Source organism: Hesperophylax consimilis, chromosome 18 (genome assembly GCF_061612785.1).
Source record: "Hesperophylax consimilis isolate HC1 chromosome 18, BYU_Hcon_1.0, whole genome shotgun sequence".
Taxonomy (NCBI): domain Eukaryota; kingdom Metazoa; phylum Arthropoda; class Insecta; order Trichoptera; family Limnephilidae; genus Hesperophylax; species Hesperophylax consimilis.
The window spans coordinates 675,447-692,868 of record NC_142853.1 but is presented as its reverse complement, the minus strand read 5'-3'; the positions used below and the strand labels follow the sequence as shown (position 1 = coordinate 692,868).

The following is a 17,422-nucleotide window of genomic DNA, read 5'->3' as shown; positions in this document are numbered from 1 at the left end:
GGAGAATATATAGCAGAAGTCGGGGACGCCCGAGGAAGACATGGCACGACCAACTAATCAGATACTTGAGTAGGGCCATGTCAAAATTCAATAATAGAAAAGTATGTATGAATGTGAATGAGCCAAGCAGTGTGTGCAAAGACCGAGTTGTTTGGCGGTTCGTCCTCTCTGTCTACCCCTGCGTGAAACGGCTTGATGGTTAGTTTGTTAGAGATTCCGTATCTATTGGAATTTATTCGTTTGATTCATTTTTTTTACACTACGACAAAGGGAGGATAAGGAACAGTACTAATTTCGGTCGTTTGTCTGTCTGTAACTCTGGTTCAATGAAATCTAGAACACTGATTTGCTTTGAATTTTCAAAATTGAAACTGATTGTAGTATAGTACTTTACATAATATAATATTTTTTTACCAAATTTATTTTAATTATTTATTGTGAACATTTAATAAAGTGATTACAAAAGTAAAACATAGAATTGATAGAAGAAAAAACAATCCGTAAAACACTAAGAACGCGTTGTTTCACAGAATTTGAACAATTCATCAAATTTCAAAATTGGTTCTATTCAAGCTCTGTATATAATAACAGAACTTGAATATAACCTTCACAGAACTTGAAAATCAACTTTGATGAATTGTTCAAATTCTGTGAAGCAACTCATCCAATTGACTGAGGATTGAACCTTCCTACCCAGGAACTCTACCAACCGAGCCAAATCCCGATTGGTAAGACCGAGATTTATTGCGTTTATTAACTGCTGTAATGTCATCGAATTTCAGAGAAATGCGTGTATGTCTTCGTGTGTCCCGATCGGATGTAGAGGATTGGGTTAATTTCTGCATCCAAGATTTGCATTCATTCATTACCGAAAACAAAAGTTAAATTGAAATAGATGTATTTAAATAGTAAATGTAGGTAAGTAAGTAAATCGCTTACAAAATGTTCTCATCATGCATTCAGTTGTTGATAAAAAATAAATAATTACATATATTAATTACATTAGAAAATAGAAAACAAAACAAACTTATACTTAGTTATTACTTACATTCCTATTATAATTTAATGTTGTTTTACTAATTGTATATTTGAGATGTGTAGGTATTTCTTTTGTTTTATATTTGTTAGATTTAATCTTGACTAGTAAAGTTGGATTTTGTGATTTTCACAGGTCCGTGCTAGTTTCACGTAAGAATGATAAATCGGTTGTGTGTTGTGTGTCCCTGCTGTATCTCTGGTTACAACATACAGGTGTTCTGTATTTAGGCCCAGAGGTTGGATGGGAATCCCCGCCTTGCGGTTGTCACTAACGTGTCGTGTCCGTTGCAGGTGATGCACTATGGCGGCGGCTACGGAGCGCCTCACCCGCACCCCTCGTACTACGGGGGCCCGGGCCGCCTGGGGGCTATGGGTGCCCCCGCCGCCCCGCCGCCCACCGCCTGCTACCGCGCGCCGCCCGCTCACCGCCCCCCGCCCAACTACAGGCCGCCCCCGCCTGACAATCAGGTACAACCTTAAGTTAGGTGCCTTCAAGAAGCGTTGGCACGCACGAAACATAACTCCATCGAGACAAAAGTTTTGGTAAAAGACACCATAAATACAATACCAGGCAATAAAATCATCCAATAATCTGAACTCGATACAAAAAAATTAGGAAACAAAAAACATATCGCATACAAAATTAAGATGCAGATAAAAGAAAAAAAAAGGCGATATTGGCCAATAATAATAATAATAAATGAGTAATTTGTACAAATATGACTAGGCTCTATCTAATTACAAATAAAATTAATTTTAAAAAAAAGTATACAATAATGTTTTATAAAATTAATAATTTTACGGTATCAACAAAGAAGTAATAAACAAAATATAGCCCTGGTCAAAGACCATTTATTCAGAATCGAAATGGTGTTTGAAATATTTAGCTGTTTAGTATCCAAATATTAACTGGTAATATTCCGCCATTTGGGATCCACTTGATCTACGCACTTCGGAACTATACTAATAATATTCTTACATGTATACTTATATGGTGTCGCAATTCCATTCTGATAATGACCCTGGCTTATACTGATTTACGAGCATACTTCCATTACAGTAAACAATATCGCTTCTGTAAAATCAGCAACAACAAGCGACAAGCAATTAACACGACCAATAGGTAATAATTATTATATGCAGCTAAATGATTCATAGTTTCAGATCCTACGCATATAACATAGAAGTCTAATAGCGTACAAAGTATATATTTAAATATTATAAAACAAAGTTGCTATCCTCTTCTGACTGTTTGTGCACTTAGTTCTACTAAACTACGCAACGGATTTTGATAGGATTTTCACTATATTGTAGAGAATTTCTTCCGGAAGGTTTATTATAACACATTCATATTATATTTATATAAAGTAAAGAAAAGTCGAGCAACGCCGGTAACGTCGGCTTGTAAATTATAAATACTCGTAGCACTTTTTACGTCATCAACATTATTTATGAGGTACTTCATTAGTTAGTAGTCAATGTGACAAACTGTGAAGATTGTCAATAATCTGACTGTCCATAAATTAGAAAACTACTTATTTTATGTTGTATAAAGTGAAATGTAAAATTTCTTTTAACTTAATAAATAAATTAAAAAAAAGAAGTGATTTGATATAGAATCCTTAGAGAGGCTGAGCTAATATGTTTTTTGTATTTGCAGGGCTCTCCAGCGGGAGGGGAGGCGTATGCCCCTCAGTACTGCGCCCCCTGCTACCAGCATCCGCACGTACCACCACGACCCGCCATCGCTTATCTAGGTACGCCACAGCACTCTTTATATCTAATGGCTTATCTACTTCCATTGCCTAGTGAATAGATGATCATTTATTGTTTATATTATTTTACAGATTCAGCCTACCAAGGCTGCCCATGTCCAATGCAATCTTGTCCAAAAAACGTCCATACTGGGCCCGTTACTGGTAACCCCCCGACCAGTGGCGGCCCCGGGAAGACCAGCGAGCGGGGGCAGGGGGGAGCGGGGGGAGGAGGGACGGGAAGAGCGGGCGGGCAGCTGCCCCCCGAGGCGCTTGGGCCCCCGTCGCCCGCGCGGGGCTCGGCCGGCCTGGATCCGCCGCACCCTCCGCGTCGCGCCCGCCTCGGCAAGGCCATGGCGCGCAAGTCCATCACGCCCGGGGACACGTCCGCCATGCTGCTCATGTGCCGCCCTGGCCCCTCCACACCCACCCCGCCGCCTCCGCACCCCGCCCCGCTGGGACAAGAGCCCGACCAGGTCAAAAGCGAGCAGGACAGTGGCGACGAGGTCATCCTGCTAGACTCTCCGGGGGCCAAGATGGCACCCATCGACCTCTCTTCATCCGAGGACAACTGCACAGATAATAAGAGTGAAAAAGACTGCGTTATTTTGAGAAGTGAGGAGAGTGATGAAATCATAGACTTGTCCCTGGAAACCAAGAAAGAAAACACCGACACTGCAGACGTTCCCCCGATAAGATTCAAGAACACCTCCAGCACTGCCCTGGAGGTGCAAGCCCTCAAGGAACACAATACCGATGTCAGCATTATAAGTTGTGAGAATTTGAAAAAATCCAGCGACGTTAAACCTAAAACTGGCACCAAACGGCGCTGCTCCAAATTAGAAATCGATATGGAAGTTGACATGGACGACAGTCTGGCCGCCAATGGAATCGGAGAACATGTCAAACTGCAGAAGAGACAAAAGGTCTCCTTGGCCAACCAGCTCCCTAAGAAAAACAGTTTGGTAGGAGGAAGCTACAAGGATCTCATCAAGAAAAATGATAAGGTTTTTAAATTGAACAATGGAAAGAGACAACTGAACACCATCAAGACAGAGAAAAAGTCTCCGGGCAAAGGAATGTCTCTAATGGACTCTGATAGGTCCCTGCCCAAGAGATTGGTCAACAACAAGAGAAAGAGCACCAGTCCTTCCGTTCGGGACTCTCCTGTCAACAAGAGGAAGCGGTTTGGAAGTAGTTTACTTAAACCAGCTGACAAGCGAATGACGAGGGTCGCCGAAGACGTTCCTGAAATTGAGATACCCCGAGAAACCTGCAAGAAAAGTATAATCGCCTCAGTTCCTAAATCAAAGAGTGTAATTCTACTAGATGACTTGATCATGAAGAACAATATTGACCGAGTGATCGAAAGTGTTGTGAAGAATGCTCCCGTTGCGGCAGTCCCAAGCGGTGAGCCCAACCCCGCCGTGCTTTTCTCCCCCACCACAAGAAGTCCGGCCAAATCTCCCGGCACCAGCACCAGTACGCTTAAACCAAAAAAGGGTCATGCAGATGTTGAAGATACGGCAGCTGTCACTCCAAAGAACAGGACTGTTCTGAATATCAACAATAATGTAGTCAAGAAACCGAGTGAATCCGAAATCTCAGTTCCTTCATCCAAAGTTGAGAGAAAACTCTCAACAGATAAACGTGGACGTACAAAGTCCAAGTCCCCAGCAGCCATTAATAGAATATCCGAAAAGAAACAGAAAGAACCGGCGAAAGCAAAGATTGCAGAAATTGAAGTGAAAGAAACCCCGAAACACGCCAAGGCAGAAAGTGCCAAGGCTAAGAAAGCCACCAAAGCCGTTGGCAAGGGCTTGGGGAAGAGAAAAGGCAAGTCGTCAGAAGGGATGGAGTTGGCTGAGATTGGACAGTGCGTTGAAGGGTTCAGAGACATGCCCCTGCTGAGGAGGGGCCCCCAGGGACCCCGCTGGAGCAACGGCTGGGCCTGGGAAGGAGACCCGCAGCTCAGCAAGGTTTATATCAATGTAAGTAAAGCCTTACTTTTCTCTTTATCTCTTGAATTGTTGCATCATAAAAGTATCCTTTTAAGGCGATTCATTTGATTAGATTCGAAATGGAAATAATCGCAAAAAATATCATGACTTTATGGAATAACCTTGGAGGAAATATTCCTCCAATGGAATAACTAATTTTTAAGAACCTATTTTATTCTTCAAATCATAAGTAGTTATTATTTTTTAATTTGAAAAGAGTTCTTCAAATTTAAGCTGCAGTCGAAATTAGTTAACTAGTGGTTTCCATGAAGTAAACACCTAAAGATCGAGATACCTGGAACATAATTTCATGTAGTGACAACCAGCCGTGGTGAACTTTATTGGAGACTGGGATACTGTCTGACGAATAAAGTGAAAGATGGGAGATTGCACAGCCGGTCTATCACCAGTGCCGAGTAGGAGCTATGCAGAATGTGTCGTTATCATTCAATCAATAATTATTATCATTTGTGTATTATTGTTGCAGAATGAGGAGAGTTTCATTTTGGCGCGCAGCTGGGTGGGCATGCGGCACGCAGGGGCTGGCGACACGGTTCGCCGTGGGGACTCAGTGCTACTGCGTGCGGGGGCCCGGCGCTCCGAGCCCCCCTTCGTGGCGAGAGTCTCGCAGCTCTGGGAGAACCCTACCGACGGTAAGTCAGATACTGCTGTCATTAGGTTTGCAAATCCTGCAGGATAGTGGGAAAGAATTTAGAAAACCTGTAGGATTTTTATTAAGGGGTATTAAATTAAGACCTTCATGAACATTTTTTATTATTTGGTATCAATTATCTTTGATACTATTATATTACAAAAAAGATATTGAAAAAGTAATTTTAGAGTTATTTTTCGTATCGATCATCTTTGGTACTAGTAATATATTAAAAAATTAATGTTAAGTATTTTAAGAATACTTTTTTAAATAAATAAGATGGTGGAAAACATAGACTACGAAGAGTCCTGTCACCCATACGTAAACAAACATTTGTGAAGCGCAGCCCAGCAGCGGAAAACCCTCTAGCTGGTGGTATCCCACACTAGCTGGTGGGACTGTCAACAAGAAGGTGTGTGCTCACAACTGCTGAACATAGAATCGTCCCGTGTTGAGATGAATCGTTTAGTGGATGTCTTGGTTCAGGCACTGATGAAAACGATAGACTTGACGGCGACTTCTTTACTTTTAAATAAATTCTATGCTTATCTTTCAAATGGCCATACAAGCCTTGGTAGACCGGTCGGTTATTTTAACATTTTGTCCTCAGACGGGCATTTATTGAATTTAGCGGTTTGTTTATCTACAGATTTTTTAAATTGTTGCAAATTTTACATTTTGTCTTTAAGTATCTCTCAACACTTTACACAAGACGAAAATTTAATAGTATTTGCACACTTGCGCTCTTTTTGCCTGGTGTTTTTAATGTTCTGACTGACTTCTAGGCATTCTGGCACTCGCAAGCACGTGCAATTCAAAAGAGAAAGTTTTTGATGTAAATTTTTTCAATCTCGCAATCCCCCACATGAAAACTTGCAAATCTGCTGATTCAAACATTGCTGAAATCCCGCGGGATTGCAAACCATAGCGTTATTAATCATCTTCAGTATCATAGTCAATTCCAGAAGATTTATGCAATAGTATGGCAATGCAATCCATCCCTTTCTAGGGAAAAAAGAAAAGGAATAATTCATTTTTTGGCAGTTATTTGATGGTCTCCTGCCTCCAGGCTAACCGTGGCGGCTGTCAATGGCCAATTCTTCAATCCAAGCAGCCATGATATGGAGAATAGTATTTTTAGATTGGCATAGTCTGGGCCTCAGGTTTACAAGTTCAGTGACAAAGTAATACTCTGAAAAAAGTGCATTGTATAGTAAAATACCTGCCCCTTTTCTCTCAGACCACCAATCAATCAATGCTATTTATGGTTTTCCACGTAGCATTTTAGTTTTGCGATTATTTTATTTATTTATTTATTTAGTACAGGTGATGATACAATGACACATGTAGATAAAAAATACTTTGACTGCCCAACTAGGAGGAATTCCCGTTTTAGGACAGTCAAAATTGAGTTAGTATTCATGCACGCATACATATTTTGTAAGAACAAAAACAAAAAAGGTTATTATAACACACATTGGCCGGGAAGGGTAGTTCTACCTTTTGCGCAGGCCTCATTTTGGCAGAAAAGGCGGAATTATGCATTGTTTTTATATGAATATTATATACCAAACTCTTTGTAAAGGTCCCAACTATAGTTGGGTACATAATTATCGAATCATAAGGCAAGTCTTCTTGTTATATTTACCTTCGTGCCTTTTGTTTACATCGGTATTTCAACAAAAGGATAGTGTATTATTTAGATAACATATTTTGTTATTGTAATAATTCAATTCCTGGATGGATGGTTTTTATGACCGTGAAACCCGATTTGAATCTCAATCTCTGTTCCGCTACCCACTCAACTCCTATGTGCAAGCGAGCGAGAGAAGTCGGGCGTATTTAAAGAAAGCGGGTATGCATAGTCAAATACCGATAGGCGGACCGTAATAAACATATTACAAGGTTAATTTAATTGAGTTGCATTTCAAATAATCTTCGATTTTCGTTTAGTACTTTTATATCTTGGGGATGCTGAGTTACTACGTAGAAATTTTTATTGTTTTCAATGAAATAGCGATTAAAAAACAAATTCACGCGGGACCTTTATTTTCGCCAAAAATTCGTGAAAAATACCCACCAGAAATGTGCTACGCGTAATATTTATTTATTTTTTATTTGCGAATATTTGGACAGAAATATTTTTTTTTTTAACCAAAAATAAGCTTGGTTTTTTGGCAAAATTGCTCTGAGCATTTTAACACAATTTATATGTTAATATTTGACGGCCGGCATAGTCCAGTGGTAACGCATTGGACTGCCATTCCGAAGGTCGCGGGTTCGAACCCGGCGTGCGCAAATAAATTTTATTTGATTAATTTGTGTTATTTCACAATTAATTAATTAAAATAATATATAGTATATTTGCGGCACGTTCCAGAGTGGAAGATACTACCAGAATCGCCCTGGTGTAAGACCACCATTCAGAATTGAAACGTTGCTCCTCTGTTCCGCCGTCGGTTCCTCACTGCGGCTTCTATATGAAAAAGCTGAGGATCCGGCATCGGGATGTACTCCACGTCATACGGGGGCTCGATGTTAACAAAGCTAGTGGACCTGATGGAATACCTGCCCTGGTATTGCAGAGGTGTGCTGCGGAAATAGTTCCAGTTTTGACAAAGCTCTTCAAAATGTCCCTGAAGTGTGGCACTGTGCCCTCTGGTTGGAAAAAAGCGGTAATTCACCCTATTCCCAAGAAAGGTGACCGCTCCAACCCGGCCAACTACCGCCCCATAGCGATCACATCAGTTCTGTCCAAAGTGATGGAACGTGTGATCAACGACAAACTGCTCACATACCTCGAGAAGAACAAAATTATCAACGACCGTCAATACGGATTCCGGCGGAACCGCTCGTGCGGTGATCTTCTCGCGTATGTGACGCATGTTTGGGGGCGGTGCCTGGAACGTCACGGTGAGACCCAAACGGTCGCACTAGACATATCCAAGGCCTTTGACCGGGTCTGGCACCGAGGACTTGTCAACAAATTGCATTCTTACGGACTTCCCGCATCCCTGTGTACGTGGATTGCTGATTTTTTAAGGGATAGGTCGATTCAGGCGGTTGCTGACGGTTTCACCTCTTCCTCGCACTCCATAAATGCTGGCGTCCCACAGGGATCGGTTCTGTCTCCGACTTTGTTTTTGTTGCACATCAATGACCTTTTGACATGTGCACCGATTCATTGTTACGCGGATGACAGTACAGTTCATGATAGCTTTTTGTTTGACAAGCCCCCAAAGGGCACACAAACTCCAACGGCTCGGAGGGCTTTGAAGCAGAGAATGGACGGTTATCTCGAGAGTATTTCCTCCTGGGGTAAAAATAATCTCGTCGAATTTAATGTTTCAAAGACCCAATCCTGTCTGATTACGTCTAAAAGGGATCCAAATGACAATCTAGTCTCCTTCAACGGAAGCAATCTTCCGAACAGGCCTTCCATTGATATGCTTGGTGTAACTATAAGTGACCAGCTCAGGTACGGGGGCTCCATCGAAGCTAGAGTAAAGTTGGCCTCTCAGAAGCTGGGCGTACTGTACAGGGCCCGCAGATACTTTAATAGTACACAACTGCTCACCCTGTACAAATCGCAAGTGCGCCCTACTGTCGAATTTGGCAGCCATCTCTGGTCTGGAGCCCCAAAATACCTGAAAAAAACCCTTGACTCTGTGCAGAAACGGGCGGTCCGTTTGATAGATTCCCCAATCTTAACAAACGGACTGCAATCTTTAGAGCACAGGCGTCAGGTAGGTATGCTGTCCTTGTTCTATCGGTATTACAATGGAAGATGCTCTGAGGAACTAGCGTCATTGATCCCTTCGGCACCGGTGCGTAGTCGGGATACACGCCAAACGCGCGCCCAACATTTGTACACAGTTGACACTTGTCACATGAGAACGGGTCGCTTCTATGATTCGTTCTTAAGTTCAACAGCTCGGCTGTGGAACGAACTGCCGGCCTCTGTGTTTCCTCCCTCCTACAACATGGGACTCTTCAAGACCCATGTTCACTCCTTCCTCTCCACAAAAAGACCCTCCACACAGCATCCCCAAAGATGACATAGGCCCTGAGGGAAATTATTTTCTTCAGGGCCTCCTGTGTGGAGTAAATATAAAAAAAATAAAAAAAAAAAATAAAAAAAAAAATGGCTTTAGCCGTGTTTAGTGACTAGATCTGAATAGCCAGGTACTTCCCCACCTTCCTCTTTCCCTTCCCCACTTACCTTCAGCCTCACAACATCCCCCAATTGGGGATGCCATAGTCTCACTGGCTCCAGACGGGAGCAGTTGGGACTCTTGTGAAGTATTCAATATAAAAAAAAAATTTAAAAAAAATGTCGCCATTTTTGTGAAAATTTAACTTCAAGGGCACTGTAAAGGATGCTGTAAATTAAAAGTGACAGATTTGCGATGGTCGCATTATGCCCATGAAGTTTCACTAAAACACATACATTGTGCCAAAGGTTGAAACGGCCAGCATTGTGTAAAGGTTAATATGCATTTAAGCCTCCTTGAAAACTGCAAATTGAATTGCCGCTTGTTATTGTAGAATAATGTAATGGTTGATGTATGTGTTGTATTTTTATTTATTTATCTTGATAAAATATAATTATAATTGGTTTTTCAATGCCTGTCTTAGTGGGAAATTCCTATGTTGAGACAGAAGGAAGACGTAGGACGTACATTAATAATAGGTTGAAACTAAGATTAAATATTTCTTTGAGGCTAACAAAAGATATTTTGAAAAGACATGATGTTAGATTAATCCTATAAATGAGAATAATAGTAAATTGTTTTATTGTAGGCGAGATGATGGTTTCCCTACTGTGGTATTACCGGCCCGAGCACACGGAGCGGGGCCGCCAGCCCGAGGACTGCTCCGACGAGGTGTTTGCCTCACGCCATCGCGATGTCAACAGCGTGGCCTGTATCGAGGACAAGTGCTACGTGCTCACCTACAACGAGTACTGCAGGTAATGCAATCTCTAATTATTGCTCTCTCTCTCATTATTATTATTAATTCAGTCTACATAGCTTCCATAAGCACTTAGGCCGTGGACTTGTTGTTTGTCATTGAGTATTTGGTGATATCTCCTTCTTCCATAAAGTGGCCCCCTGGTAGTGTAGTGTGTGTGCAGTGAACTTCCAAACATTAGCAAAGTTGGAAAAGACCAACATGAATTATAATATGAATACATTTTGAAAAAAACGCTGTGTGAAAATCTGTTCATAGGAGCGAAATCCAGAAAGCACCTATGAACAGATAATTTCTATGAAATATTTCTTACAAACAATATTCTGTCACTTAGAGAGAGAGGTACGTACCTCTCTATCTGGAGGGTGACGCAGACTTTTTGTCCAGTGCTCAGATTTGTGCCACTTTTCAATATGAAATTTAGTGTGACAGGCGCTCAGGTCCTGCAATTGGCATTTCTGCCTCCTTTCTTCTCAGCCCATCAGTCTGCACTTTACCTTATATCTTTCATTTGGTTACTTGCTTACTGCTTACTGCTTACTGCTTACTGCTTACTGCTTACTGCTGAGTAAAATACTGCATTCTTAAACTGGAAATTTTTCATTAAGGCAATGCACTGCAAAGTTTGTAATGCAAAATCATATGTTTTTGGTTTGAAAATTTTATATATAGATGCTTTAATTAAATACAATGTGTGAGTAGAACACACCTTGGTCTTTGATATAATCAAGAAGAAGAAGAACTTTTGGTGATTTAAGATTTTGAACAAACAAACATTTGCATTTTTATTTGTATAAAAGATGGAAGATAGATGTGGCAAATGAAGTTCTTTAATAATCTTCTTTATGTGTGCACGATTTCACCCGATTCCGAATGTTACATGCCGAGATGTATCGCCTTAAATGCATGATGATATAATAGATATTTTGTAATTTGCAGATACCGCAAGCAGTTGCGAGCGACGGAAGAGAATGTGCGTGTTCCTCCGAGCATCGTTCCGGCGGTGCCCCCGAGCGAGGTGATTCCCGCGCTCGCCTGCAATGACTCCCGCCTGCCCCCCGGAGTGGCCCCCGACCTGGTGCTATTCTGTCGCCGCGTCTACGACTTCCGCCTTAAGAAGGTCATCAGCGTCACGGGCGTCAAAGGGAAAGCCTACTACAACTGAGGAACAAAGTATACCTCAACATTTGGCACACTACAAGCAAGGATGTATCCCTCGCACATCTCAATTGGCATACTACAAACACACATCTTATAGCATGTGATTGACTAGGATCAATCTCTCATGCGATTGATATGACGATACTAACTACTACTGCTGAGAAAGTCCTTTATTGGATTACTAAAAACCTGGATTAATCCATTGAGAGGTCAATATGGCATTCTGCTACTGAGGAACAACTCCTCCTTGGAATACTACAAACAAGGATCAACCCTTCACACTTCTGATATGGCAAGCGACTAAGAGGATCAATCCCTCAGGCGTCTAATGTGAATATTTAAACTGAGGAATAATGTGGCATACTACAAGTGAGGAACAAAGCATTCCTCGTATCTTATAATAATATATGTATGTTTGTGTATTGGTATTTTAGAATGAATTTACTTACAGTTTCGGTATTTTTATAAGTGTCAGCAACACAACACTTCCTTAGTTGAATGAGATGGAAGTTTGTATGGATTAGAGACAGCTAATGTTCACAGACGTGTTGGTGCTGCGTTCAGTTGGTATTGCCTGATTGTAGGCAGTGCCTGTTTCATTTATTCAATGTTTGTTTATATTTATTATATTCCTTTGTGCACAATTCAGGTTTCAAAGTACACTTGTACCTGTGGAATAATGCACTTTTTTAGTAAATATGTTATGTAATTATTTGTATATTAAGAAGTTTGAGTTAACGAGTCTTGCTGGCCGGAAAACCCAGACGTAGAATGTCCCCGGTAAAGTAGGTACATATTGTTGGTTGGTTTGTTTGTTTGTTTGTTTGCGGAATGGGATAATAGGATCCATTCCGCCCCTGTGTTGGCCGTATGAACTAAGGTGGCTGGACTTACCTGTTTTGATACATTTACTTTTGTTATTGTACATTCCTAAGTGTGCAAGGGAAACATACGTTCACACAATGTAAATAAGTGTGTACATAATAAAGCTTGTACGATTGGTTGATCCCGACTAGTTGTTTGCTCCACATTGTTTAGACCTTCCGAGTTACGAGAACTCGAAATTAAATTTTGAGGGGAGGTTTTGATTGTTTTAGAATATTAATTTGTTGACTTCAGATGGACTCGATAGAAAAGTAACTTTTAATCTTTTGAATGAATTTATTATACTTTGGGGTTTACTCTAAATTATTTGTTTGGATTGACCGGATGATCCAAATAAGCATTTATCCTGGGACTTGTTGATGTTTTTGAGAGTTTTATTTGTAAAGAATAGTTATATTTTATATTGTTTTCTATCCGAATCCGGGTGTGTATTGAGAATGTTGGTTGAGCAGTCGCCCTTCGGTACCCGTTGGCAGTCCTGCTCGATACATGATTTAAAAACAAACGAGCAACCTTTTTGCATAATTCTTTTTATATAAAAAATAATACTTTTTATATAAATACACCAAAAGTCATTACATTCTTTAGATTTTATTTAATTCTGATATAAAATCGCAAAAGTGCCTGCGAAAGTTGCAAAGTGCCTGGAATTAAAGAGCAGCTGCGAACGGGAGCCAAGTGGCGGTGGTGTTCCACATATCCTCGTAGTCGCGCAGTTAGTGTCACCGCCCACTAACTAACTTCTGACTACTTTGAGGCTTTTCAGTTAGGCTAATCTTCAGTGTCCCCAGAGTATACAATACGATATATTATAAGGAATGCACAAAGAGCGGGAAGTAGATTTGCGCTAGTTCCGGGAACGGCCGGGAGATATTTGTTGTTTTAGCCATCTGCATGGAAATACTAAACACGTGGGAACATTATTTTATTGTAACTAGAATTAGAACAGAGATATATTATTATTAAAGGAAGTGATTGTACGCCATCATATTCTATATTTGAAGAAGTATACATATTGTACCATGATATTTACTTACTAATTAACCATGTTTAGGGGAAGTACCTCCACCCATTGCCTAAGTGAAATATGTCCTGAGTTGCTTGTGGCTGTTGTTGTCTTGTGCTCTCGTTGGCCCCGTGAGTTAACTTGTAACAAATAATAGTAGACTTCGAGGTGCAAATAGTTTACCATTTATGTTACTTGTTTGTTGATAAGTAAGAAGTGAGATAGAACCCTCGACCAAACCTCTGTCTGTTGTATTGTTGCCTAATACTGGCCAGTAATTCCTTTCCGTGAATCTAACAAACATCCGACTATTATTGACTCAAGGCAAGTGAACCTATTGTAGAACTTGTTCCTTGAACAATTCCCGTATGTTTAGAGTTTCGGTTTCCGCAGACAAAGTTTGGGAAATTATCGTAGTCAGTACTTTTCGCTCAGTCAAGAATTTATTTAAATTTTATTTATTTGTGTTATAACTTCTTGTAGTTTGTTGCCTTTATTTAACTATCATAATAATTAATATATGTGTTTTTTATTTACATTCTTTGTTTTATTTTTTTTTAAACCTTTCCCTATTCTTCCTATTTTGTGTAAGGCATTTCCCCCAGTGAGTTCCTGCTACTGCTCCTGCAGTATTGGTTAGGTATCCCCTATTTACCAAACGTCTGACAAAGGTAATATGAAAACTAGATTTTTGTTTGTATGAATACATTTTACACAAATTTTTATTATCACAATTACCTATAAAAAAGATAAAATATTATATCACTTCCTCGCATAGTGTCCCATGATCTATGTAGGTTTTATAATACGTATAGAGAAGGGAATGTTATAAATAAATAACAATGGTTTGGTGGAATTGGTAGTACGTAGTTAATATATGTATTGATACAAAACTGGGGCAGTCCTATTTTGGTCATTACTTATTATGGACCATTTTTTGTGAAACATACAACTTTATCAATAGCAAAATGTATGCCATAATGTTAAACATATCAAATCATTCATTCAGGATTGCAAAACCAATTTTTTAAATCTAAAAACTAAAAAGATATTGGAGAAACAAAAGTACATATAATCATGACAAATCATTTGAACATTACTAGTGATTCAGCCATTAATGAAAATGTGTTTATTACACTCTGTCTATGAATTGACTGCAAGAATATTAAGCCTATCACGGAAGATGTACACATTGCCGGCCCTGAGCCAAATGGCGCCGGATGTTAGTAAAAACCTTAAAGGCGATGTGTTTAGTGTCAGGTATTATTAGCGCCTTGGCAAGTTAGCGTTCGGAGCGGATTGCTCCATTTGCGCCTGTACAGGGTCAGCTCTGGATGTACATAATTAAAATCGTGGTTTCCTTTTATTTTCTCAATTTCATAGATGTTTCCAAAGCAGGTGAAGGAACCAAGGAATCTACAAATTTAGAAATCGCCTCAAATCCTGATGTTCATCTTCCCAAACTAGATTAATTTGTCACAGATTTAGGAATGGACTCAAACTGCGCTTTAGATGTTTCCAAAGCACATCTGTTAGTTGGATTATATCATACGGTTTAGCAATCAACCCGAACTGCTGTAGGTGTTTCTCTCTGATGCATTCATGTCATCGATTCTCACTTTCATAACGTCACAAGAAAGCAATAGCGCTGTAACGCCACTACGCGTACCTGCCAACATCTAAATTATACTTTTTATTCTTCATTTCAATACCTTGCTTTTATGAATACATAATGCTAATGATGATTGTTATCTGCCTCAGAACAGACATCATCTAACGTTCATGCATATTGTATAATATTTAAGGTCAGTAAAAGCCCCGGTGGCCGGCAGTGAAAAATAATATGAAAAAATACATTTATTAACAACAATTAAAAAATGTATGCATACTATTTTTTGGTTGTTACAGCAGTATTGATTTCCTATATATATATTATCTACCTCATGTCTGTTTGTATAAATACCACTCATAGTTTGGAATACGGAATAGAATAGGAGAGGGACTATTTTAGGATTCAACAAGTATTCTAGTAGATTACAGAAAGTGTGTCAAAGGACATAAATGCATGTTTCATTGGTGTATTCAGTTTTAAAATGTACTATTTTGATTGTTTCATGACCAATGTAGGCTCACTTCATAATATTGTAACACGAGGACTGCCTGGTAAAACAAAAAGAAGTTTCGTATGAACAAATACATTTTAATCTACATTGGCTTGCACGTACAAACTTATGATATCCATTTTCTAATTTAATAATGGCCAAAGTATGTATTACAACAGAAAAATTCAAAATGTCTTCTTTTTATAAAATTTCATTGAATTGTTTCACAAAACTTATCATTGTTTAAATTTTGATTTTTCATAATATACTAGGGACTTTTACAAAATAAAAATAAATCTCAATCAAAATGAGAATAGTTCTTAAAATGTGGATTTCGTAAGATGCGTGGAGAAATACAAAATAAAATAATGTAATATATTAAGGATAATGTATTCTGGAACATTAGTCTCAGAATGATTCTGTACAAGTTGAAGATAATTTCTTTTACGTATTCTGGAACGTTTGACTCAGATGATGAAGAATGAGTTAGAAGATACATTTCTGTACAAAATCGGGAACATTCAATGATGAGGAAGAATGAGTACAAGTTAAAGATAATTTCTTTTACATATTCTGGAATGTGTGGCTCAGAATGGTGATGAAGAATGAGTTAGAAGACACATTTATTTACATATTCTGGAAGATTCAATTATGAGGAAGAATGAGTACAAGTTAAAGATAATTTCTTTTACATATTCTGGAATGTGTGGCTCAGAATGGTGATGAAGAATGAGTTAGAAGACACATTTATTTACATATTCTGGAAGATTCAATTATGAGGAAGAATGAGTACAAGTTAAAGATAATTTCTTTTACATATTCTGGAATGTGTGGCTCAGAATGGTGATGAAGAATGAGTTAGAAGACACATTTATTTACATATTCTGGAAGATTCAATTATGAGGGAATGAGTACAAGTTAAAGATAATTTCTTTTACATATTCTGGAATGTGTGGCTCAGAATGGTGATGAAGAATGAGTTAGAAGACACATTTATTTACATATTCTGGAAGATTCAATTATGAGGAAGAATGAGTACAAGTTAAAGATAATTTCTTTTACATATTCTGGAATGTGTGGCTCAGAATGGTGATGAAGAATGAGTTAGAAGACACATTTATTTACATATTCTGGAAGATTCAATTATGAGGAAGAATGAGTACAAGTTAAAGATAATTTCTTTTACATATTCTGGAACGTGTGGCTCGTGATGAAGAATGAGTTAGAAGACACATTTCTATACATTTTCTGGAACATTCTGGAGGAAGAATGAGTACAAGTTGAAGATAATTTCTTTTAGCTGGCTTGGCCTATTGTTTGTTATATTTATTTGCTTGAAGGATTAATTGTTAAGCCTTGTTGTTAGGTGCCTTGCTGTCTGTCCTCCCATCGTCTTTAGAAATGTGTGTGCGCTATTTAAATCCTTTATGGTTTATCTGTCATCTACAAATAAATGTGAGATAAATTCAAACCTGGTTTCATTATAGTAATATGTATTATATTTCCCTGTCTGAGGCTGTTCTCTTGTTCTTAACAGGAGTGCTCGATTTCGATACCTTAGAAATATTCCTAGGCAAACATTTTTTTTAATTAATCACTGGAACTATACTTAATCCACTTATATTAAAAGAGGTTAACTTGTATGTCCCTAACAAGTATACTCTGGAAGATCCCATGCACTTTTTCATGCTCTGAAAGCTCGTTTATGACAAAGATGAGGGCCGGTCCTATGCAGCACAATTGGAGCAGTCCACTCTGGACGCCAACATTGGCACCAAGGAACCGAGGGGAGCCAAGGCACTGATAAAACCTAACACCGTCACCCTTGAGGTTTTTATTAGCGCCAGGTG

The 17,422-nt window shown here is 39.2% G+C and overlaps 1 protein-coding gene across 2 annotated transcripts in view; it reads left to right on the top strand.

The window, feature by feature from the left end:
• Hers (Histone gene-specific Epigenetic Repressor in late S phase) overlaps positions 1-17,192 on the top strand; it is a 579,029-nt gene extending 561,837 nt beyond the window's left edge. The window contains exons 6-11 of one of the 2 annotated variants that reach the window (XM_089642361.1): positions 1,330-1,506; positions 2,699-2,795; positions 2,886-4,783; positions 5,280-5,445; positions 10,248-10,416; positions 11,358-17,192. In XM_089642361.1, the coding sequence (XP_089498487.1) occupies positions 1,330-1,506; positions 2,699-2,795; positions 2,886-4,783; positions 5,280-5,445; positions 10,248-10,416; positions 11,358-11,583 (2,733 nt within the window). In that variant the 3' untranslated portion in view covers positions 11,584-17,192. The remainder of the gene's footprint in view (positions 1-1,329; positions 1,507-2,698; positions 2,796-2,885; positions 4,784-5,279; positions 5,446-10,247; positions 10,417-11,357) is intronic. The other variant, XM_089642362.1, reaches the window with a different exon arrangement.
• Positions 17,193-17,422: the final 230 nt, after the last annotated feature.